General features: G+C 49.1%; 1 protein-coding gene across 2 annotated transcripts in view; it reads left to right on the top strand.

Moving 5' to 3' along the window:
• Nucleotides 1-23,428, top strand: part of jing (AE binding protein 2 jing) — a 177,947-nt gene that overhangs the window by 130,166 nt on the left and 24,353 nt on the right. For both annotated transcript variants that reach the window (XM_065439358.2, XM_065439359.2), the window contains exon 5: nt 2,489-2,674. In XM_065439358.2, the coding sequence (XP_065295430.1) occupies nt 2,489-2,674 (186 nt within the window). The remainder of the gene's footprint in view (nt 1-2,488; nt 2,675-23,428) is intronic.

Here is a 23,428-nt window from a genome sequence, read left to right as displayed (position 1 = left end):
GACGCGGAGAGAATGAGAAAGGAGCTGGGTGGGCAGAATGGACGTCATTGCGAGCATCTGTGTTTGGCCGCGTCCGCCGGAGCGATAACACGTGCGGGAGTCGTAATCTACAGCCCCTCCCCCCCCTCCCCCTCCACCCCCTCCCCTCCGAAACAAGAGAGCAACAAAAGGCGCGTAACAGCTACAAAGCAAAATCTCCTTGGGGGCCAGGACGGCTGAAAGAAAGAACGAAAGGAAGAAGAACGCCAGGCTGGCGAGGAGTGTTGCAGCGCATTTCGGAATGAAAAAAAAGAAGGAAGAAAACAGGAGAATCGCATAACGGGGAGAGGACATACATAGAGGAGGGGGGAGCTTTTAGCGACTCCCCCCGAAACGCCGTCACCGAGGCTTTCCCTCTGCCTACGCATGTCGTTTCGTTCTTGCAGTGAAGCTTGCGTTCCTTCCTCGCCCCCTCTCTCTTCTATCTGCGAACGCTCGTGCTGTTTCGTTCTGTCTTGCCCCACCCTCTCCCTCTGTGCGCGCGGTTGTGTGTGTGTGTTGAAAGAAGCATCCATTTCGGGGGGAGGCCGATCTAAATGTGGAACCGTGGATCAGGGGCACTGCGCATCCTGAAACACATTTGGCGACAGGGGCGCGCTCGCGATCTTTTTTTGCGTCGCCTTTGAAAGTTTTGTTTCCCTCTCTCTCTCTCTCTCTCTCTCTCATTTCGTCTGTAACAGCGGCATGCCGCGCGTATGTGTCTTCTCATAAATTAAGTGGCGACGAATAGCGTTGTCCCCAAGCGCCGTTCCATTCCCGTTGAGATACGTGCGTTCCGAGTGTATAAGTGGCACACCGTTGCGGTCGACTGAGATTAGTGCCAGCATCACGCACACGTATGAACTTGACTGTCGTTGAACGGTGTCGCTTCCTGCATGAAAAGCAGCCCCAGCGCACACACAGCACTCGTATAGAGGTCTGAGTGTGTGTGTGTGGGGGGGGGGGGGGGGAGGGAGGGATCCGACGCTAATAAGCGATCCCAGTACTCTGCGGGAACGCTGTTTCCATAGTCCTCACTCGGCTTTTGAGCATTCCGGTTCGCATATTTTAACGTACCGTGCCAGTTGTTGCTTATTGTAACGCCTATAGGTCTGTACGTTCAATGGATAAGGAAATCAACTAAAGGAGAGTATCGCTTGACAAAGCGAGCTTGAACCCTCCGAGAAGCCCTTCCCTTCGCTTTTACCCTCGGAGTACCGGCCCGACACGGGACCTCTGAGACAGCGTATTAGCTGGGAATGTACGGTCCGCGGTGCTCTTCAATCGTTGCACACTTGTTCTGCCGCCCTGCCTCAGCTCTGTCTGCAGAGCTGGCGCACTCAAAGCTATACCGGCGCTCTGACGGGACGATAACTTGGTGGGCCTGTACGTTTGGCTTTAGTCACGTTGCGCGATGATCTCCAAATTTCTTTCGTTCCACCATGATCTATCTATCTATCTATCTATCTATCTATCTATCTATCTATCTATCTATCTATCTATCTATCTATCTATCTATCTATCTATCTATCTATCTATCTATCTATCTATCTATCTATCTAATTTTTGCATCCGCCTAATAAAGTTAAAAACCACGCAATGAGCGATGGAACGAAAGATAGGCGCAACGTTAGGAGGCAAGAAGAGAGCGGCGTGGATCCGGGAGCAAATGGGGACAGCCGATATTCTGTTGAGAGTAAGAGAAAAAAAAAAGTGGATCTGGGCCAGGCCATGTAATGCGTAAGGTAGATAGATAACCGGTGGACCATTAGAGTTAGAGTGGAGGTACTCGGGGAATGAAAGCGCGGTCGAGGACGGCAGAACATTATGTGGGGGGATGAAATTAGGAAATTTGCAGGCGCAAGTTGAAGTCGGCTAGCGCAAGACGAGTGCAATTGGAGGATCGCTGGTCCGGCAGTGGACATCAAAATAGCTGATCGTCTTCTCTATACGTACAGAAGCGTTGACTGTTAGGTCAGTTGTAGCATCATGTAGTGTCGTTTGGAAGAAACGATGTGGACAGCACAGACGCTTACTTATAACTCAAGTTTAATTAATAGTTTCCTAGGAAGCGGTGGGGGCGCGCACTCAGAACGCAGATACAAGGTTCATACATGTTCGCATGCAAAAGTAAAACAAAAAGTAAACTAACGCCTGATAGATTATTTCTTTATCCGTCAGCCCTACTGATGGGACACTAACACACGTGGCCCATTGTGCGCGTACCTGGTCAGCCTCGATAATTTCCCTCAGCAGTCTGTCATTAGACTTGCTTACAATCGTTGCATTGTTACAGAGCGGGGTGCAAGCACAATCTTGTTTTTTTGTGCCCAGGTGGATGCATATGTCTATGACATTACTATGTCTATATGTTGCTATATGTTACTATATGTTACAATATTTTACTATATGTCTATGTCTATATGCCTATGACGTTACTACGTTTCTCAATTGTGCCGTCGTTTTGCAGGCTCCGGACCGGTGCCGTCGGGCGGCGGCGCTGGAAGCAGCGCTTCCGGGAGCGGCGTCACTTCCGGCGGAAGCCTCCTCGGATCTCGGGGCCTGGGCTCCAAGGAGCTCGCGAGCGGAGACTCTCCGCTCAAGCTGCTCAGGTTGCGCAAGAAGCTCAAGTGCCGGCGTCGAGCGTGGGCGACCGGTAAGAACGAACGTCTCTTTCGTATTGCTTCCTTTCTTCTTAATTCGTCTTTATTTTTTATCGCGACAGCAAATAATAGACAGTTTTAGTTACACGTACGTAGGGCACTTCACGTACGCAAACGTGAGAAGCCTACGTACCTTACGTGCACGCCATCTGAAACGTTCATAGCTACATGTATGCGACGCGCGTCAAGAGGGACCACGTAGCTCCATCTATCGGGAAATGTGAACACGGCGGTAGCCAATTCAATCCTGCCGCCGTGTTTCAATGCAAGCAGTCTGCGCACGCGCCGCCCGCTATCGCTTGTTCGTGATTTCGCGAAACTCCCGCGCGAAGCTGTCTACGTGCGCAAGAAAGGCACGCAAAGAATTGAATCTCACGTACGTCCGTGAGACCAGCGCGCGGCCGTTGCGTTCTACGCATGCGCACTGGTTACACGGAGGAGCTCTACGTACTCAAAGCCTCTACGTACGTGTAACTAAAAGTGTCTAATATGGGGCTTTTGTTGTAAGAGACTTCAACAACAAACCTGGTTCGTACGCGTCTCTCGTAACCAACTGTGTTGTTCCGAGACGTTAAAATCTATAAGACTTCCGCTTATTGCTGGAAGAAATGGCGGCTGGACTTCCTGTACTGAACTTCGTGCCCCGGCGCCGATGACGTCAGTGCAACGACGTCACAGACTTCGTTGTGTTTTGCATATTTTAGCCTCTCGTGCATCGCATACTTCTCAAAGCCCTCGCATAGGTCGCGAAAGCAAGACAGTGTTTCATTATTCACATGCCTTTTTGCTGCCGAGCAGATGCCGTCAAAGTCTGTGACGTTAAGACGAGCTCGTGCCGGAATGTCAAAGGTGCTGTCGCCAGCTGTGGTTCGTGTTTCACCGATTCTGGCTTCCAAGGTTAACGCTTACGTTAAGGAAGACCTCCCGATTCGAGAGGAATAACCTGCCCATCAAACCGTTTAACATTTTCGGTCCACTTTTGAGTGATGAGCCATCGTAGTTATTTATTTTTCTTAATTTATTCTCTCTTCCATAAGTGAACATCGTCGCTAAGTGACTTTTGTATAGGTAGGTGTTTCCGTCATACATTTCTGCTTTTGCGAGTAGCTATTTAAATTGTGCTCCTTCTTATGTATATCGAGAAACGTGGCGTAAGTTAAAGGGACTTTTCGCACTACTTGCAACCGCTACCACGAAATAGTGCCTGCCATTTTAACGCTTGAAATTCGAATGCGTTGCATAATTTGGCCACAACTCGGTTCGTAAGCTATTCCTGCGTCTATAAATCGGTGTCGCGCAGAGAGAAGCACCGATTCTCGATTTGATAACGGTGGCAGTTATAGACAGTGATACAAGTCTTACCTGAATGCCACGCGTACCGCTATGAGAGATATCACCTTGAGCGCCAAATGGACATGATTTGTCACGATCCTCCATGATTACGCAACATGTTAGGTCCTGTATCTTGCCCTTCAGAACAGCGGCTGGCCTTCGGGTTCGTTGTTCTTATACCTTTCAGAAATTGACATTCTCGGAAACTTTCACCAAGGTCCATTCTATATAGAAGCGATATAGAAATGATATAGAAATGCCCGGAAACCTTCGCCACCTTCTTTTGTAAATATCATTGTAAAGTTTACCGCACATTTCTCTTTCCCCTTTTTTTGTACTCTCTCGAGGAATATGTTAATGCCCTTCCTCCTTCCTATACGCGAAAGTAGGTCAGGTTTCATATACATGCGAGCAAGAATCTCTGCCGCTTTCATGTAAACAACTTGTCTCGCACACGCGCAAGCTATTGTCATAGCATGTGTTGAGAAGTTGTTGTGTATAGGTCGTCATATGCCTATGTGATATATCTTAAACACTTGTTCACCTCGCAACGATTGGAGAGGCACGTTTGTCGTACCCGCACCCGTTGCACATTTTACGTAGCGCGGCTCCTGCATCCGCGACGAAAGTAGAATGCGTCGCACGATGTAAGCCAAAAAATGGTATACGAGTAACGTGCGATTTAGCGCAACCTTGCCTCTATCGTCACAGTTGAAATAAACGAAGAGTTTATCAGTAGAAGACGTGACAGGCACGCAAGCACACTACAATATGCGCGGATTGATACGTTTTTATGACTGATCCACTTGCGTAACTTCTGCACCGTTTCGCCCTCAAGTATGACCGATGCATAGTTTCGGATTTGCTTTATTTTTTCTTTAACATGAAAAAAAGGGAGAAATCACTAAAAGATACTGCATCTCGTAACTTGACAAGGTGAATTCCTCCTGGATACGACGGCAAAGGACCATTTACAAACGTCTATAGGTATGTACAGGCATAATGAAGTTTGTTACAACTAGAGAACTAGCAAACGCGGGAGCCAAACACTGCCTATTCCGATCTTGTACCTTCCTAAATTTCTATTTCCGAGCCTGGTCTCGCAAAAAAAAAAGTGCCGTTAGCCTGCCCTCCCTTTTAGTGCGCATGGTGTACGTAGTCCTGAAATTACGGATCGATCGGGTGTGCGCCAAGTAAAGAAACTTTATTAATTTGCCAACCTCGCTCAGCAATGTGACCGAGCTTCCAGAGCTTAGCGCACTCTAGCGGACGCCCACGATCGGCGCGCTAATTTAATCCCTTGTTTGATTTTCGGGTTTCCTCTGAAGCTCCGCTTGGCTTAATTGGATCTTCGCCTGTGTTGACTCACCGCCAAGTACTGGCATATCGATACTTTTTTTTTAAGTTTTCTTGTATATTTATTTTCGTCGATAGCATTTCTCTCTTACCGTTTCGTTTTTAACTTACTCATCCGCTCAGGTTGAACGTTAACCGATACGTGTTTCGCATTTGTGTGATTTGCATAGATTATGTCCATGGCGATGACGTTCTCGGGAATATTCGCATGTGGCAGGATTGTTGTGCATTGTACAGGCACTGCTAGAGCAGCTGTCATTGCCTCGGTGTTCAGTAAAGGTTGTGTCATGTATAGCAGCATTCAGCTTCACATTGCTAAAATAATTGGTATGCCTTTTATCACGGGCCTTTATCAGGTCCATACCTCGAGCATTAAAGCAATCATGAAATATAAAACTAAAGAAAAAAAAGGAATTATAAGGGTTATTATACTCGCTCACAAGCTGTAACGCGTCTTTCAGAGCTCCGCCCACAAAACCGCACTTCTTGTGTCACTCTCTGCCTCCGCGCTCGAATGCATAGACACTCCGATGTTAAAAAAAGTCCGCCTCCGCCGTTACGTCATAAAAATGAGGAAACTTGATTGGCTGGCGCATTGTACAAATTTTCTTTGGGCAGCGTATATCAGTGTATATTTGGCAGTGTATATTTGGGCAGCGCTGTTGGGCAGCGGTATATCAGCCACTGCATCCTATGCGTTGCCACCTTCTTAAGTTAATCGTGTCCCATTTTGCCCCCATGTCGCGAATAGCTAACAAAGGCGTTTCGCCCCGGTGAAAGAGCAGAGTTGATGCCTGCGCGTTTGAACACTTGGATTAATCACGCAGTGATTATCGACGAGGCTGAATAAGAAGAGACATTCTTTTTAAAGATCAAAACATGGAAAGAAAGTCACAGTTTGAAGGATCACTTCTACCGCCGTAAAATGGCTTCGAGCAAAGCTTTTTTCGTTGCAGAAACTCCGTGTTTTATATACACAGCCGTAAAAAACCGCTCGTAACCGAGGAAGCACTTTCTCTTTTCGTGAAGTCAGGTAAGAGCGTGTCCTCGGAAATCATTAATGCAAACTACGCAGAAGAAGCGCAGATCCGCACGAAGTTATTGCGAAGGTAAAGCGCAAGACTTCGCAAGCAGGTCGGCGGTCTCTATTCACCGGGGTCACGGTTTGCGTTGAAATGCGCGGAACACCGGGGCGGGGAGAGAAGCCCCCCTTCCGGCGCGGGTTCGTCAGATCGGTGGCCCCGCCACAACTGCGCCCGCATGCGTGGGATTCCGGGCGCACCGCCCGATCGCCGCGCCACCTAAAGGATGAAAACAACGACGACAAGACAAGTGCGTCAGTCTCTCGCGTGTGGCAAGATGCTCTGGGCTAACTCGGTTTGCTTCCGGAGCCCAAAGTACGGGGAGGGGGTGGAAGAGGGGGGAGGGGGGGGTCGTGTTAGCAGTGCACTGCCGCGGGGCACGAAAGTGTTACACGCCCTGCAACAACACTCGACCGTGCGCACATTACAAGGGAGTGCACCTCGCAACGCTGCCCGCACCAGTGTTCCTGTTATTAATGTCACGGTCTGTACTTATCCTTTTTTTGTTTTTCTCCTGCCTCGTCGATGGTTGGTTGTGCGTCCGGTCCTCCCTGGGGCTTCTTCGTTCGGCGGACGGGGTTGGTATAGGAAGAGGGCCCTGTAATTCAACCGCTCCTCTGGGCATCGGTGGAACCCCTCCATGCATTTCCTTTATTTAGTTCTTTTTTAAACCTTCGTTTTCCGTGCGCCCGCCCCGCTCGCGTTGCCCTTCCACATAACAATTCGCTCTCTCTCTCTCTCTCTCGTCTCTCCAACACCGCGGCCTTCCTTGCTTCCTGCGTTGCAGGGCTGCAAGCAGGTCTGGGTCGTTGAGCCCTTCCTCCGCGCGCGCTTGCTTTTTGCCGCCGGGGAAAGCCTCTCATTTTTTGTCTCGCTCTCTCTCTCTCTCTCTCCACCCTAATACTGTGCCTCCTCCCCCGAGCCTCTCCTGCCCGCACCACGGTGTATGCACCGTGGCCCGCACACCCTCCCAATGCGGCCGCCATTCTTCTTTCTTTTTCTTCCGATTTCTGCTTCCTTTTTTCTGGCGCACAAAGATGGCAGCGCCCATTCCACGCTGCAGAAGTTGAGAACGGGCGCCTGCAAAGAGAGGAGGAAACGAGGAGCGACCATTGGGAGAGGAGGAAGTAGCCCGACGTGTGCTACGCCGTGTGGCGGGAGGAGGAAAGTCTGGGTCTAGTGGAGGAGGGGGGCGCGTAAGGCGAGAGCGAAGTGAGGGCTTCGTTCGGGTGTTCCGTCGTCTGCTTTACGGGAGGGCGAGCAGACGACTGGTTTCTTTTTCATTCGCTGCTTCTTTTCCCGGAGAGTGTCGCCTGCTCGCTCGCTCCTGTGTGCTTCTAGCTGGAAGCGAAGCTGCGTGTGGTGTCTTGGAAAAAAAGGGAAGCGGCTTCTGAAATGAAAAAGAAGAAAGCCTGTTTTAGCAAAAGAAGCGGCACAGAAAAAGAAGAAATCGTAAAACGGGAAGACGGCTGAAAGTGAGCGTGCTAGAGGGTGAGGGTATTCACCGCGAGAGGATATGAAACAAGTACTAAGGCAACGGCATACGCGCGCACTCGTACCTACAAAAAAGTAATAAATAAAAAATAAAAGCTGCAGCTCAGGATGAAAGCAGAGGCGCGAAATGAAAGCGGCGGCTTTGAAGCGAGCGAACGGACAACAGGAGTTGATGTGGCTGCGGAAGATGGGCGAAATAAAAATAAAGATGGCGGCGCGCGCGGAATACGGGAAGGTGGAATCGAAATAAGGCGAGTGAGATGGAAATGAATTGCCGAAGCGTAGCCCTCGAGGAATGGAAAGAACGGGGTTCGGAAAGGCAAACGATGGCCGTAAGATTGCTTGCAACGAAGGCGGAACAATGAAAAAAAAAGAAGCTCGAAGGAAGAAAAGCCACCGTGACCATACGAAAGGGCTGAGTGCAGGCACGTACCCAGGATTTTTTTTCGGGGGGGGCCCACCACCTCCATCATCATAATAATAATAATAATAATAATAATAATAATAATAATAATAATAATAATAATAATAATAATCACCCTGTTTTATGTCCACTGCAGGACGAAGGCCTCTCCCTGCGATCTCAAATTACCCCTGTCCTGCGCCAATCGATTCCAACTAGCGCTCGCGAATTTCCTAATTTCATCGCTCCACCTAGTGTTTTGTCGTCCTCGATTGCGTTTCCCTTCTCTTGGTACCCATTCTGTAACCTAATGGTCCAATGGTTATCTAACCGGCGCATTACATGACCTGCCCAGCTACATTTTTTCATCTTGATGTCAATTAGAATATCGTCTATACCCGTTCCCTCTCTGATCCAAACCACTCTCTTTCTCTCAACGTTATGCCTAGCAATCTTCGTTCGATCGCTCTTTGCGTGGCCCTTCACTTGCTCTCAAGTCTCTGCCACATATGCACTGGCAAAATGCACTGGGAAATGCACTGGCAAATGCATTGGCACTGGACATATTGCACTGGTAAAATGCACTGATTGCACACCTTATTTTTCAATAATAATGGTAAGCTTCCAGTCAGGAGCTGGAAATGTCTGCCGTATGCGATCCAACCTATTTTTATTCTTCTGTGAATTTCCTTCTCATGATCAGGGTTAACGTACTCCTTCACAGTCTCTAGTGGCCGACTGACCATCCTGATCTCTTGTACCTTTTCCCGGCTATTTATCATTATCTTCATCTTCTGCATAATAATATTCAATCCCACTCTTACACTCTCTCTGTTAAGGTCTCCAATCATTTGTTGTAACTCATCTGCATTGTTGTTGAATAGAACAATGTCATCGGCAAACCGAAGGTTGCTGAGATATTTGCCGTCGATCTTTATACTCCTAAGCCTTCCCAGTTTAATAGCTTGAATTCTTCTAAGCACGTAGAAAATAGCTTTGGAGAAATTGTGTCTCCCTGTCTGTCTGACTTCTTTCTCTATAGGTATCTCCCTGCTTTTCTTGTGTAGAATTAAAGTAGCTGTAGAACCTCTGTAGATATTCTAACGCGAAAGACGAGTCAGTAAGACGAGACACTATTTACAGATTATATTTAGAACAACGGTTGCAGCGCTGACCGGTTAGATTCACAGCGCGGCCCAGTTCGTTCTCTCTCCTCATTTCTGGAATGATGGCGCATACGCGCCTCGTTCAAACAACCAAATACCTCACGCATGTAGTAATATTTTCCAAGACTTTAACGTAAGCGTTCTGTACTCCTTCATTACATAGTGCCTGTACTATTGCTGGTATCTCTACTGAATCAAATGCCTTTTCGTAATCTATATAAGCCACATAGAAAGGCTTATTGTACTCTGCAGATTTCGCGATAACCTGATTGATGACATGGATGTGGTCCAATGTAAAGTATCTCTTCCTGAAGCCAGCCTGTTCCCTTGGTTGACAAAATCCAGTGTTAACCTTATTCTATTGGAGATTATTTTGGTAAATATTTTATACAATACTGGGAGCAGGCTGTGGTCCCATAATTGTTCAATTCTTTAACGTCTCCTTTTTATTGTGGATTAGTATAATGTCTGCATTCTTCCAGTTTTCTGGGACTCTTGCAGTCGATAGACACTTCGTACAAAGAGCCGCCAGTTTTCCAAGCATTATGTCTCCTCCATCTTTGATTAAATCGACTGTTATTCCACCTTATCCTCCCGCTCTTCATCGTTTCATGTCTTGCAGGGCCCTTCTGACCTCATCGCTAGTTATAGGAGAGTTTCTGTATCCTGTTCATTACTGTTTCTAAGTGAACTATCATGACTCCTCTTGGTACTGTATACAGGTCAGCTTAGAATTTTTCCGCTGCTTTTACTATATCTTCGAGATTGCTGATGATATTATCCTTCTTATCTTTTAGTGGTTTATCATCATCATGGTTTGTCCTATGCCAGTTTTCTTTTTTATTGATTTCAGGCTGCGTTCGTTTTTTACGGCTTGTTCAGTCTTTCTCATGTTATAGTTTCGAATATCAGTTATTTTCGCCTTATTGATCAGTTTTGACAGTTCCGCAAATTGCGTAACGCTGTGCGGCCGCCAGTCCCATACAACCACGTAGAGCGCAGAACTCTGCGATTCTGGACGTACTGCGCTCACTACGAAAGGTTAGAAAAACACCCACATCAGCACAGCAGAGAAGTGGCTACGTGAGGCGATTCGACCAATAACTGTGGAAGCGTCATTCAAAACAAGTAATTGTTCTCCTCTTCCAGCGGCGTTTTCTCTACTTCCTTTTTAAATAAAGAGATGTTGATCCATAAATATTCTCATAAACAACGGTCAACTTTTTTATTATTCGCTTTTGCTTGCACTTTGGTTGTTGCCTTGGCTCTCTCCCTTAGTAGATCGCTTAATTTCTCAACTCCTTGCGATGTTTGTTTCCGGTTGCCAATTTTGCACGAAAAGTGCTATACAGTTAGGGAAAAACAGACGAGATAACGGGCGACAGTCATCTTGCTTATGGGTTTAAGGTTTACTGCAGGGTTTCATGAAGGACGCTCTTTCACATTATTTTATTTCCCACCTTATCTAACCCATATCACGTGTATATGGTTCCGGGCATCTGCCAGCGTCGCGGTGAGCCGTAACTCAAGGAAACAATGAAGCAAAGGGATAACTCGTTCCATGAGAGTACAGACCAGCTGAGTAACAGCCGCATCCCTCTCCTGGTCCCAGTATCAGCCTAAACAAAGAAGGTTGAACTAACAAAAGCAACAGCTATGCGCGTGACGGTTGAATAGATGGTGACAACTGAACGCATGTCGAGTTAATCGCGCGGTTGCGGAATCTACGAGAAAACTGTCCTTCACATTGCAAGAGATGCCGATAACTACCACCATCTAAAAGGAGTGAAAAAGGCAGCATAATGCTGACCGATGAACAGCTGCGAATCTCAACATTGATGTGGTGGCGCTTTAGGAATGTGTGAGGAGTGGTGGCGTGGGTGGGGAGGGGGGGGGGGGGGGGTATGCCACTTGATTTCGGGGGGGGCCCGGGCCCCCCCGGGCCCCCCCCTGGGTACGTGCCTGGCTGAGTGCGCAAGTGAACGAGGACGGGAGAGAACGTTGGAGGTGCGACAAAAGAGATGAAGGTAGTGTGAACGGGACTATGGAATAGACATTGTTGTTGTAGGCAGTGCATCGTAGAGCAGTAAGCGTGTAAAGCATTACACTGCAGTGGTGTGGGACCAGATGGTTTTAGAAGCAATGGCGGCGCCTCCTTTGTGGTCAAGGGGCTGAGGAGAATGTGAAAGCGAATTGAACGAAAGCAAGAAAAAAAGGGGGGGGGGGCGGGGGTAGAAAGTGACGGAGCGCGGTGATCAGGAAATGTAGTGAAGCGTCGGGAGGAAGTAACGAATGCTGGAAATTTGGAAGTTGGCGCTTGGCGTGTGAGAAGATGTACATATATAACACCGAAGTGCGAGGAAAAGTCGGGCGTATTCGGATTGCGGAATGATAGGGCGAGGTATTTTGACGTGAAATTTTCAGGCTGCGGAAAAAAAATGAAAACTAAAGGAAACTAAAGGAAAGGGAGTTAGTGTATAGTGAGCTTCAATGTATCTGATGTGGATATGGGAAAAAAAAGTAAACGTTAATCAAGCGTGAAGCAGGATGTCGGGAAGAAAGTGAATTGGACTTGGAAAGGCTTGCTGACTTTGAAGCGGGTAATGGTACGCCCACACTAGCGACAAAAACGCGCGCGACACGCCGCACGCGGCAAGCGCCCGCGCGGCAGACGCGTGCGGGCAAGTCCACAGTCGCGTTTTGCGGCACGCGGCAGCGGCCCGTGGAGTCCCGCGTTGTCTCGTTCCATTCGATACTTCTTGCGACAACGCGCTCTCCGTTCTGCCCATTGCGTCTTTCATCGGAAGTGTCTGTGTTTTTTTTGCGCCACTGCCGGCCACGCTCAGGCATGTCGGACAGGACGAGGAGCTACTGGTGACTGTGAACACTATAATACTTGTTTGTTCTTTACTTGTGCGACGCCGACGTGCCAGACAGCGGACGAGAAAGTTTTGAGTGCGGTACAGGGACACTGAGGGCCAGGCGCACACTCTGCTTCCCCACCTTCACCAATTACTCACCTGTCATGCCAAACTGCTGTCCATAATGTGCCAGCGGTTGGCGCGCAGCTCCTTGTCCGACGCTCGATTTATCATAGAGGTACGCATATCCGCGAACGGTTTCCAAAAATGCCTCCATTGCGAGGCGAATTCTTCGTCGACGCCTCAGTGGCGGTGTGGTAAGGGTTAACAAAAACAGCCCCCTTGACTGGAAATGGCCTCTGAGATTTTACGGCGCGCGTGTCACTGTTCAGTCTCAGAGCCCATAGATTATGATTCTTTGCTTATGCGACAGGTGGCGCCACAACAGCGCGGCTCGTAAAGCGGCTCGCTTCTGATTGGTGGACGTTTCGCGTCTGCCGCGAAAAATGGGTCTCGCACCCATTCGCGCGTTTGCCGCGCGTTGCTGCCGCTTTTCGTGAATCTTGCCGCGCGCGACAGCACCGCTCGCCGCGCGCGTTGTGTCGCGCGCGTTTTTGTCGCTAGTGTGGACGTACCATAAGGCGGTGTGTCGGAATAGGTTAAAAAATTTGCGCCATGCGCGGGCAGCATAAATCAGACAGAGCGTGAGGAACGAAGAAAGAAAAAAAAAGTAAATGTGAAAGGCGTGTTTAGAAAGTCAATTGAGGTGTGTTTTAGTGTGTATGCTGAATGAGAATGGGCATAAAAAGGAAATGTTGAAGAAGAAGCGTACTTAAAAAAGGTGCATTTCATGTGCGACTTCATTCGGTTGGTTGTGCGTTCTCTCCTGATTTAAGGCTAAACCCCATTAGCGCGATTTTGTGCGCGACAGCGACGAGCGACGGGTTCGCGCGACGGATCGGGCCGTCGCTTGAACAGATCGCTCGGTCTTGTCGCGCGATCGCTCGGTTTTGCAAATCTAGAATTCGTCGCTCGTCGCCCGGAAGTGCTATGAGCGACTAGCCAATAGCGCAAAGCCGGAACTGGATGTACAAAACTCCAGTACTTCCGATTGTCGCACGGAACGAGCAAACGATTGAATTTTTATAGGTGCAAGGATAAGAACCTACTGCAAGACTTTCAGAAATATTTTATGCTGCTTTTTACAGTAAAATACATCAACTTAAGTTAATAAAGCACGCGTCACGCTAGTTTCGGCGCCTATATTGCTGTCCTCATACCGGCAACACTGGGGAAACGTCGCTCGAAGTCGTCGCTCGCATGGGGTCCAACTTGTAGGCGACGAGCGAACGCGACAGCCATCTCCATCGCGTCGCTTGTCGCTGTCGCGTGCAAGATCGCTTGCATGAGGTTTATACTTTAGTCTGTTTCACGGACCGATGTGATCAGTGTTCAGGTTGTAAACACGACGTCGATGCGTGTTTGTATCAATGAGATAATGATGAAAATGATTTGTGCGGCATGGCCCGATACTTGTGTATATTTAACACATGTTATGTAATACGTTGCGGTACTCTTTCTGGAAAGGGGAACGGTGATAATAAAGTAACCTCGAGTATAAAAGAAATGCGAATGAATAAATTCTGAACGCAGGGAAACTGAGGCGTGGTGCGTTAACGTGACTGAATATAGGTCGAAGTAGGAAAACGTAGAGGGTAAAAAAAGAAGGAAGCGTTACGAAATCACATTTAATTAGCATTTGCCGGGAAAGCGTCCGGATAAATATAGAAGGCTGTGTAAATCAAGCGCAGGCTTGACTGCTTTTATGTAAACCAGCGCGGAATATAAAACGAGGGTCGTTCTGTTTTAAAAAGGGCAAGCACTCGGATACGTGTGCAGACAGGGGCCGCGCGAAATGCAAAGGAAAGCAGACGACAAGAAAAGCAGAAGAGTGTGGTGAAGGAAGCAGACCGCATCTCATTGAAATTATTGTGAGCAGACGACGTCGAATTCTCGCTGCCAGAAATGAGCAGAATCAAAATGTCCGTAGAAGTAAGAAAGTCATACTGTTATTTCTGTTGACTGCAGACACGGATATGGAAAGCTCTCTGGTGTGAAATTAGAGGCCGCGTTGGCTGAGCGCGTTGGTCTGAGCAAACAAAGCTGCGTCCTCACAGTTCGTCCATCGGGGGAGGGACGGGGGGAAGGTATTCTCCAGCAGCGGCCTCACAAGAATGCGCGCAGGTGCATCTTGAACTCGGCATTCCAGACTGGTCAACTCTGGCGCGGTGGTCTGCAGACTTGCTCTACGTGTGTTTGTAAGTAGCTGTTCCGAGTCTGGAACACCGTGGTTCCGTCGTCAGCAGACGTATTTTAAGTTTACAAAACCCGAGGCAGCTGCTTGCATCGCGTGCGACTCGGGAAAGCCGTTTTGACGTCCAAACGACGTTTGAACTTTGTGCGAGAGCCATCCGTCTCGCCAATGAGATTATCTGATGACAGATCCCGATAGCCGGCGTTTCTTCGCTGCCAGTTCAGTTATTCAGTAGCAGTTGCTCTCTCTCTCTCTCTCTCTCTCTCGGTCAGTCAAGTGCTCAGTCTTTTCGTGTCGCAGACGGAACTGAGGGAGCAATGTATCATTAGGCTGCGACGTCATCTTCTCCCCCCTCCTTTTGTTGTTTCGTTTTTTTAAAGTCATTTGCCAAAACTTACTCTGAAACGAGAGTCCGTATATGCACGTCCTTGGCGCACTTGCGGCTGTTTGTGTGTCTGAGTATGTAGAAAAGGATCTGTGCCTATTGCACGTCAACTTGGTTGTTTTTGGCCGAACCACCTGGACACAGGTGATGGATGAGCTGTAGTGCTGTCACGTACGCGAAACCCGCTACAGGTTTAACGCCAACGTTTGTGGCTTGTTGGTTTCTGAAGAAAAAAAAATTATTTCACCTGTAAAAGTGTGTGATACCCTTTCACGGGCCAGAGGAGGCATAGAAACGAAAGACAGGTGGCGACGCCTCCGTTAGGTTGCCGCACCATCTTTCTGTGACGTCATGAATTTTGACGGCGTCTGCTAGGCCCTAGTGAAATCGGTAAAAAATGGAATATATTATGTTGCGCAGAAACCAAGCATTAAAAATGTCAAATTTCTGTAACCATTACTGAGATAACACGGCCCAAATACGGAAAAATGCTTTGAAATACGTGACGTCAGGCTGACGTAGCGGCGCTAGGGTTTCGGCTCGAAAATAAAACTGAGCGTTGCCCTTCCTTCTCTCTTCTAGTAATCAACCTACCACGGCGAAATCAAAGAAAATATTGTTTAGAAAGAGCACTTTATCAGTTTTCTTTAGAGAATAAACTTTATTGTACGAAGGAACTCCGTGGGGTTAATCTCGAGTGGAGCCTTCTTGTAGAGCCCCACAGGCCGTAGCGGCTCGCCGGGCCTGGTCCAGGGTCGCCAGTTGGCTTCCCAGTGCTAGCTCGGAAAGCCGTGCCTCCCAAGACCACGTCGTGAGTGTTTGTGATGAGCTCGCCAGCCTGGATACTGCCTGGGCTGGGCGCTCCGTGCACCGGTAAGTGATGTGTGTCAGTGTGGCCCTGTTTTCCTCACACCAGGGACGTATCCCTGTTGCGTATACCTCTGGAAAGACTGCGTGCAGTCTCGATATGTGCGGGCGTGTGTTTGTTTGAAGGCGGCGCCAGTGCCTGGCTTGTTGGCTGCTTAAGTTGGGATGGGGAGGAGCGCACTTCCGTCTGGTCAGGCGCTGGTACTCCAAAATCTGCCTGCTAGTGATGATTTCCTCATGATAATGGGAAGGGGGTCCCGAGGAGGGTTCTGTAGCTCGGCCAGCAAGTCCTCGAGCTACGCAGTTCGCCTCCTCGTTGCCCCCCAGGCCCGTGGGCCCCGGGCACCAGGAGACGGCATGGTCCTCAGTCAATCCGGGGCCCAGGATATCAGTGACGCACCTGGGAAGAGTGCCTCTGAGGTATAACCGACAGGCGGCTTGTGAATCCGACAGTATGTATGCGGGGCAACCCCTTCGTTGTGCTTCTGTTATTGCGAAGACTATGGCTGCTGCCTCCGCGGTGGCGCTTGATCTGGTTCGCATAGACGCGCAGGACACCACCTTGTTTTGGTTGGTTACTGCCATTGCGAATGCCTGTTTTCTGGTGCCTTCTAGTGGTGTAGAATAAAGGCTAGCGTCGGTGTAGTAGGTGTCAGGATCGCTCGTTCTCTGGAGGAGTTTTCGTGCTCGCTCTTGCCGCCGCTTTTGGTTGTAGAGCGGATGCATGTTCTTGGGGACCGGTTGCACGATGATGCGTGCCCGTAGGTGCATTGATACGATGACCGTTTCATCTTCGCAGTATTGGAGGGTGAGTGGGTATCCCAGTCTTCGCAGTAGTTTTCTGTCCTGGTGTGTGGTGTTGTCGTTCTCTTTGTGCAGTGTCCCTTTATTGTATCGGCACTCACATACCGGCGGTCTCGCCTTGCGCGGGAAGAGTTAGTTTTGCGGATTTGTATCGTGTCACTACCAGAAGGTGATCAACACTGCCGCACAATTTTTTTTTTCACTTTGCCTAACTTTAGATATTTTCATCCCTATTAGTGCCTTCAACGTTGAACATGCATGCGTACAGTTCCCAGCATGAATCGTTGTCTTAAGCGGTTCTGTCGTCTGCTTCCCGCCTGGGGTACTCTCGAGAGTTTCCCGCTTCTCCAGTCGCCTGCTGTTTCGTCTGATATGCTGATCTTTTTATGTTTGCTTCGCTGTCTTTGTGCCAGCGAATAGCCGCCATCTGCGATCTTTTGTCCCGATTTTCGCTCTAATGTCTCCCCTTCGTCTACATCCGACGTGCTATGGATTAGCAATGACCCTAGTATTTAGAGTTCTTGGCATCCGGCGCAGACGGCAAAATCGAGGGCAGACGACGTTCGGCATTTTCGTCTGGGAAATTGAAAGCAGCTTCGCGACCCCGCTACATTTGGCGCGTGTCGTCTGCTCCTCGCAGCTGTTAGCGATCGGCAGTGGAAGGTCTCGTTTTGTTGCTGGCGCAGCCTCCACAGAGCCTTGCTTTGTAGTGCCTCCTCGGCAAAATTCTCGCTTCGTCGCCGATTTGCAGAAGCTTCGAGATAGCCAGATCACGTGACAGCGGCGGCGTACCAAACTGTCTTTCGGGTCTTTTTTGTAGAGTTGAGGCCCTGAAGATGACGGGGCGATCATCATCATCAGCCTATCTTTATGCCCACTGGCAGGACGAAGGCCTCTCCCAGCGATCTCCAGTTACCCTCGGTTCGCGTTAGCCGATTCCGACTTGCGCTAACTGTACCCTCTCGTTAAAACTGTACAGTTTTGGCAGCGGTGTAGCGTGACTGTCTGCTCAATCGGAATACCATTGGGTCGCCTGAAGTGAGCTGCCTGTACAGAGAAAGAGAGAAAAAAAAAGTTACAAATTTTCCGTTGACTACATGACGAGATTGTTGGAGGCGCAGTGCGTCGACGTAGTTGCTCCTTGCACCAAACTCCTTCTCGCGGCCATAACAGCAATCCTAAGATAGCAAATAAACCAGTTCGCGGGGACCAACCGAATACGTATCCCATGAAGTTGAAGCAACTTCCTACCCAGACAGCGATAGCACTCCGACGCGTCCGTCAGCATCCACAATACTAACTTCGTTTGTATACAGACGTTACGTATAACTGCCGCTGCTCGTCAATTGTAGCAGCGAACGGTGCGCCATACAGTCAAGCAGTCAGCCAACGATCACAAACCGCTGATAGCCCGCAGTCAGCTTCGTAATCTCGGTAACCCTGACCAACCGGACGAACAGCTAGAGCTTGCGCGCCGTTGCACGGTTTTAATGGCACAGCGTATATCCGCCGGGCAGACGAAACGAGCAGACGGCGTGACTGATCGGTATCTCTCCCGCCGCACGAGCACCTTCGACGACACGGACGAGGCGCAGATTCCATCGAAGCACGCAACTCGAGCCACGGCTTCTGGCATAATGTAGCCGCGCTCCAAGCCAAGCCAAGCCAAGCGCGTTACAGTTGAAAAGAAAACTTGACGTTGGTCTTCCAGCCAGCAGATGGCGCCAGCCAGGCAGCTGCTAGACGCGAGTCGAGAGGCGCTGCTTGCTTGTTTATAAGTTTGGGCACCGAAATCTCTCGCTGCCGTGTTCGGGTTTATATGGCCGTTTTGTTCTTGCATTTATTAGCATTTATTTCTTTCTTTCGCGGTAGTCTTCCTGATCGGTTTATTGCGTGCGGCGCTTTCAGTTTATAGCTTCCTGTACGCCTTTCGCTCTTAATTTTCATTCCTGCGTCAGGGGCGCCCAAATTTGTTTTTGCGATCCTTCGGAGATTGCCGGCATTCTTACTGTCGCCCCCTCTGGCGTGCACTGTCAAGCGATCGTTGTTTGGGGGAGGTGCGGCGCCGGAGCGGACTAAGGAGGGCGAAAAAAAGAGGGAAAGGAGGAAGACGTGTGCGGAGAAATAAATGATTGAAAGAAAAGCCAGGTCCAGCTCCCTCTATCGGGACCTCGCATCGCCGGGTGTAGGCGTGTCCGCGCGTCAGCCGTGCGGGGAGTTTGGCAACGAAGAACACAAGGAAAGTCGTCAGCTGTCTGTCCCCGCTTCTGGTTGCGCTGCGGGGCCCGTCCGATCAATGGCGTCATCGGTGACGTAACCTACGCGCGGCGAAGAGAGTCTCCCCGGCGGTTTCACGGTGGCTCCACCCGTCGGCGCTTATGTGAACTGCGCGCATACTTCGGACCGGCCGTGACTGCTTTTGTTTACTTTTTTTAGATTTTGTTTTGTTTGTGATAAGAGTGTGTACATTCCGGGGAAGCTCATGGAGTGGCACACATGTGGATGGGGGGGGGGGGGGGGGGGGGGAGAAAACACCGCTGCCGTGATTGGGCTCGTTCATGTCCCTATTTAAATGTAGCCTATGAGGATGTCAATGTCACGATGTGTACTTATTCGTTGCCCACCCGTTTGTTTTAATTTTAACCCCGCGAAGCCCAAACGCCATTGTGCTCTCAAAATTGACTTGTTTGCCAAGGAGAGTACATTCGTAAAAACAAAAGAAAATCCATATGTTGCTTCAGTGTGTGTATATATATCATAAGCCAACAGACGCCAAGGACAGCATAGGGTAAATTACTTGTACTTATTAATTGAATTGAAGCAAGGACAAATAAATGGAAGCTAAAGTGTATGAAAGAATAACTGGCCCCAGGTGGGGCACAAGCCCGCGTCCTCGCATTACTCGTGCGGTGCTCTTACCACGTAAGCTACCGTGGCGTTGTTTTCCCATCCACACTCTGAGGTATTTATGTTTATCTGCTCGAACTAAACCTTGGAGTGTTAGCCAGCGCCACCACACACGGCGTATATGTATATGTACAAAATGAAATAGCATTGCCAATATTTAATTGGTGACTGGCTTGCTGAACAAATCGCTGGCGCAAATGTTGCTGCGGTGTATCAGGAACGTATGCCATGCTGTGGGCTTTGTGTTAATAGGTTTCCGGCACTTAAATAACAATTTCGATCTATACAACGTAACGCAGGAAATGTGATACGCCAAGGTTTTATTTTTAATGGGGAGGTCAAGGGAAGTCGGCTCCGTCGCTGATTCCAAATGTTATGATGTATTTTTGTCTATTTTATCTCCAGGTTACTGTATGTGTTTATTTGCTCAGCTCAGGAAGCCCCACATCTCTTAAGAGGAAGCTTTAGTTCAGGAACTGCATTCGCAAATACATGGGAACGGAGAAATCGGGTTTCAACGCGACCACAGCACTGTTGTTAATGGGGTTTGTTGCATTTAGAAGAAGACGTCTAAATGTAGCGACTGTAGAAAGCTGAATGTTTATTTAAGCCGCCACTTTTTCTTTTACACAATTTTCTTTTCGGCTTTAGATATCTCTAGGACGGTTTGCAGAACTCTCATATTTTTTTTTTATTCCTGAGTTGTATAGTTGCAAACTCGAGGCTTCGATGTCTTAGATATTGCAGTACTGAACATTTGTTAAAGAAAGTATGTCCTAAGTAAATTGAAAAGAAAAAGAAAAGATGCTCCCTAAAGTCGGTCGATTTCAACTTGTCATTTTAAATGCAACGAATCTAGTCATATTTGGGGCAGCAGGTGTGGAGCAAAAAACTATTCCACCGTTCTCGCGTGTTTAGGTAGGAGCGCCCACCACATTAAGTAACACTGCAAGTGTTACTCCTGTGGTAATCCTGTAGTAATCTGAGCTCCTTCTTCATACTAAGGTGCGGCAGCGCAGAAAGGGCAAAAAAAACAAAAACAAAGCAAAGCGGATGCCGCGGTATTGCGTTACGTTATTGCATTCCTTTGTGTTTCCCGTGATTCTGCCTTAGCATGTCGAACCAGCTGGTGCTCGGCAACTTTCTCTTAATGTGCGTTAAATTAAGGTAATTAAGATTGTGGGAAATTAACGTAAGTTAAGCCTCTGGAAGAGGAATATATCGGCGCACTTACCGTGAAAGGAGGCCATAGTGTATAAGCTAGGAAGAGAGGCGGGATGGATAGACAGACGGATAGACGGATAGATAGACAGACGGATAGACGGATAGATAGACAGACGGATAGATAGATACACGGATAGATAGATAGATATGCATGCGAAAGGCGGCTGGTGACGCCACCCTGAAGTTCCCGCACCAGCCCTCGCTGAGGTCGCGAATTTCCAGTGTGCTCAGGTTTAGTTGATTGTTTCTTGAGAATCAACCTGGAAAGTTTACGGTTTTCCTGCTTCCAAAATGCCCAGAATACGTGAACATACTTGGAACCACACGCACTCATCACTTGCAGGCGTTCAGGTCTATCGACACGAACGCACGCATGCACGGAGTGTGTGTGTGAAGTGACTGACGTAGAGGGGAGACAAGAACGAGCGAAGTTGTGTGGTGGCCACCTGGAGGCGAAAGCGATAGTCGCACATCCACCTACTGCTTTTTTTGAAAAAAAAATGGACAGGTGAAAGGACGCAGCTGTGCTTTACTTCTCAGGTCTTTTAAACATTGCAGGCTACTTTCTCGCTCGTTTGAGGTGCGTTTCCTCCCCCCCCCCCTCCTTTTTGGACCGGCTTTACTCCCATAACGGCTGGCACCCCTGTCGTCTTCTTGTTTTTTTTTTTCTATAATCTATCTTATCGGCATTATCACTCTTCCTCCTGCGCGCTGCCGTGTGTCCCGCCCCGTTAAAAAAAAAAAAAGAAAATGCACGGCGCCCGAAAGGAGCAAGCACACGGACAGCGCTGGGTGATAGCGGCTTCGCTCTTAGAAAAAAAAAATATTAATAGAAAAGAGAGAAAAAAAGAAACGTGTTCCGCGCGCTCCTGGCATTCCTTACAACAGCCGACCCCCTCACGCAAGCACGGCGGGTACGCGATGCCACGCTCTTGCGCGCCTCAGGTTTGTCGCACGACGCTCCAAATCCCGCGCTCCCGCTTCGCAACCCCGTCACGCAGTTGTCGTTCTGGGATCGCCATCGAGGAATCGGCCTCCAGAACAACGGTGCGTTATAAAAAAAAAAATTAAATTATGGGGTTTTACGTGCCAAAACCACTTTCTGATTATGAGGCACGCCGTGGTGGAGGACTCCGGAAATTTAGACCACCTGGGGTTCTTTAACGTGCACCTAAATCTAAGTACACGGGTGTTTTCGCATTTCGCCCCCATCGAAATGCGGCCGCCGAGGCCGGGATTCGATCCCGCGACCTCGTGCTCAGCAACCTAACACCATGCGTTATAACGGAAGATGGGTGGGGGAGGAGTACGCAAGCGCTTGCTCCGCTTATTCGTTCAAGTACGCTATAAGGACGTTTTGGGACTCACAGTTGGACCACGCTATGGACCGGGCGTATGTTGAGAACGCAAAAATCAAAAAGTGCAAAGGAGCCGTAGTAGCTGGAGCTCGGTTTCTGCGCATGCGCACTGCCGTTTTCGCCAGTTACCTGCTAGGATCACTGGAGAAAATTGGCGCTGCTACAGTTCCGCTAGCAGGGGAATTTTGGGCACATGGCACGTGGATTGTGTCTATTGTGCCTAAGCTTTGTGCATGTGGCTTCAGACGTCCTTGTGGCGTTGTTTATTGCGCTTATCGTTGCCAGTTTTCAAGCGATCATGTTTACAGGGAGCTTCAGCTTAAGAGTTTAGCGCGTCCGGCTTCCAGAGGGAGAGAGAGGGGAACGTAACTAATAATTTGCTACCCTACGCATGGGAAGGGTATGTTGGCGAGAAAGAGAAGGCGGCAAGAGTATCGTAACGGGCGCGACCTCGGATGCCAGGAGCAGTGGGAGAGGGGTGGAGGCAATGTCTTCGCCCCACGGAGTGGGGAAAGGAAGTGGAGACCTCCTTTGTCATATTTGCCCGAACGTCGTGCGCATGCGTGAATTGCGAGAGCGACACCTGAGGACTATCGCTTCTTGGAATCTGCCTTTCCCCAGGTACTGCAGCGCCACGGTCGAGGACTGCGCTTTGTCCCGTTTGTCCCTAGCCAAGCCGCACAATGGGTCGATGCTTTAGCAGCCGCAGACGATTGAGTAGTGGCACGTTGTTACTGCGAATTTTGTTGTTGTAAAATGTTCATTCGCAGGTTGTCGTTGAGTTTTTGTTCGAGGCTGGGCGGCGCATGCGTAGAGCATTCCCGCGTATCACGTGTACTCCTCAGGCCTCCAATGACCGTGGAACTGGCAGAGCGCCGAAGGTTCACTGCGAAGCGGCCATCCTTAGGCTACGTGTGCCGTGTGCACAGTGACACGGCCAAACCACCGACGGTAAAATGGCGCGGCTTCGTCATTACGGACGCTGTAGCGGTCGTCGTAAATCCCGTTTGGACGGAAGTCTATAAGCGGTGCTTACACGGGGGAGCAAAGCGCGCCGCACTTCCTTAATCCTAAGCAAATGCACATTAGAAGCAAGAGTACCTCCTCTACCCCGAAAGGAAAAGTCCCTAGTTCTCGCAAAAACTCTCCAGAAAAAGTCCCCAGATGTGATTCTTGCAAATCACACATGCGCGC

Source organism: Dermacentor albipictus, chromosome 10 (genome assembly GCF_038994185.2).
Source record: "Dermacentor albipictus isolate Rhodes 1998 colony chromosome 10, USDA_Dalb.pri_finalv2, whole genome shotgun sequence".
Classification (NCBI taxonomy): Eukaryota; Metazoa; Arthropoda; class Arachnida; order Ixodida; family Ixodidae; genus Dermacentor; species Dermacentor albipictus.
This window is presented reverse-complemented; position numbering and strand designations above follow the sequence as displayed.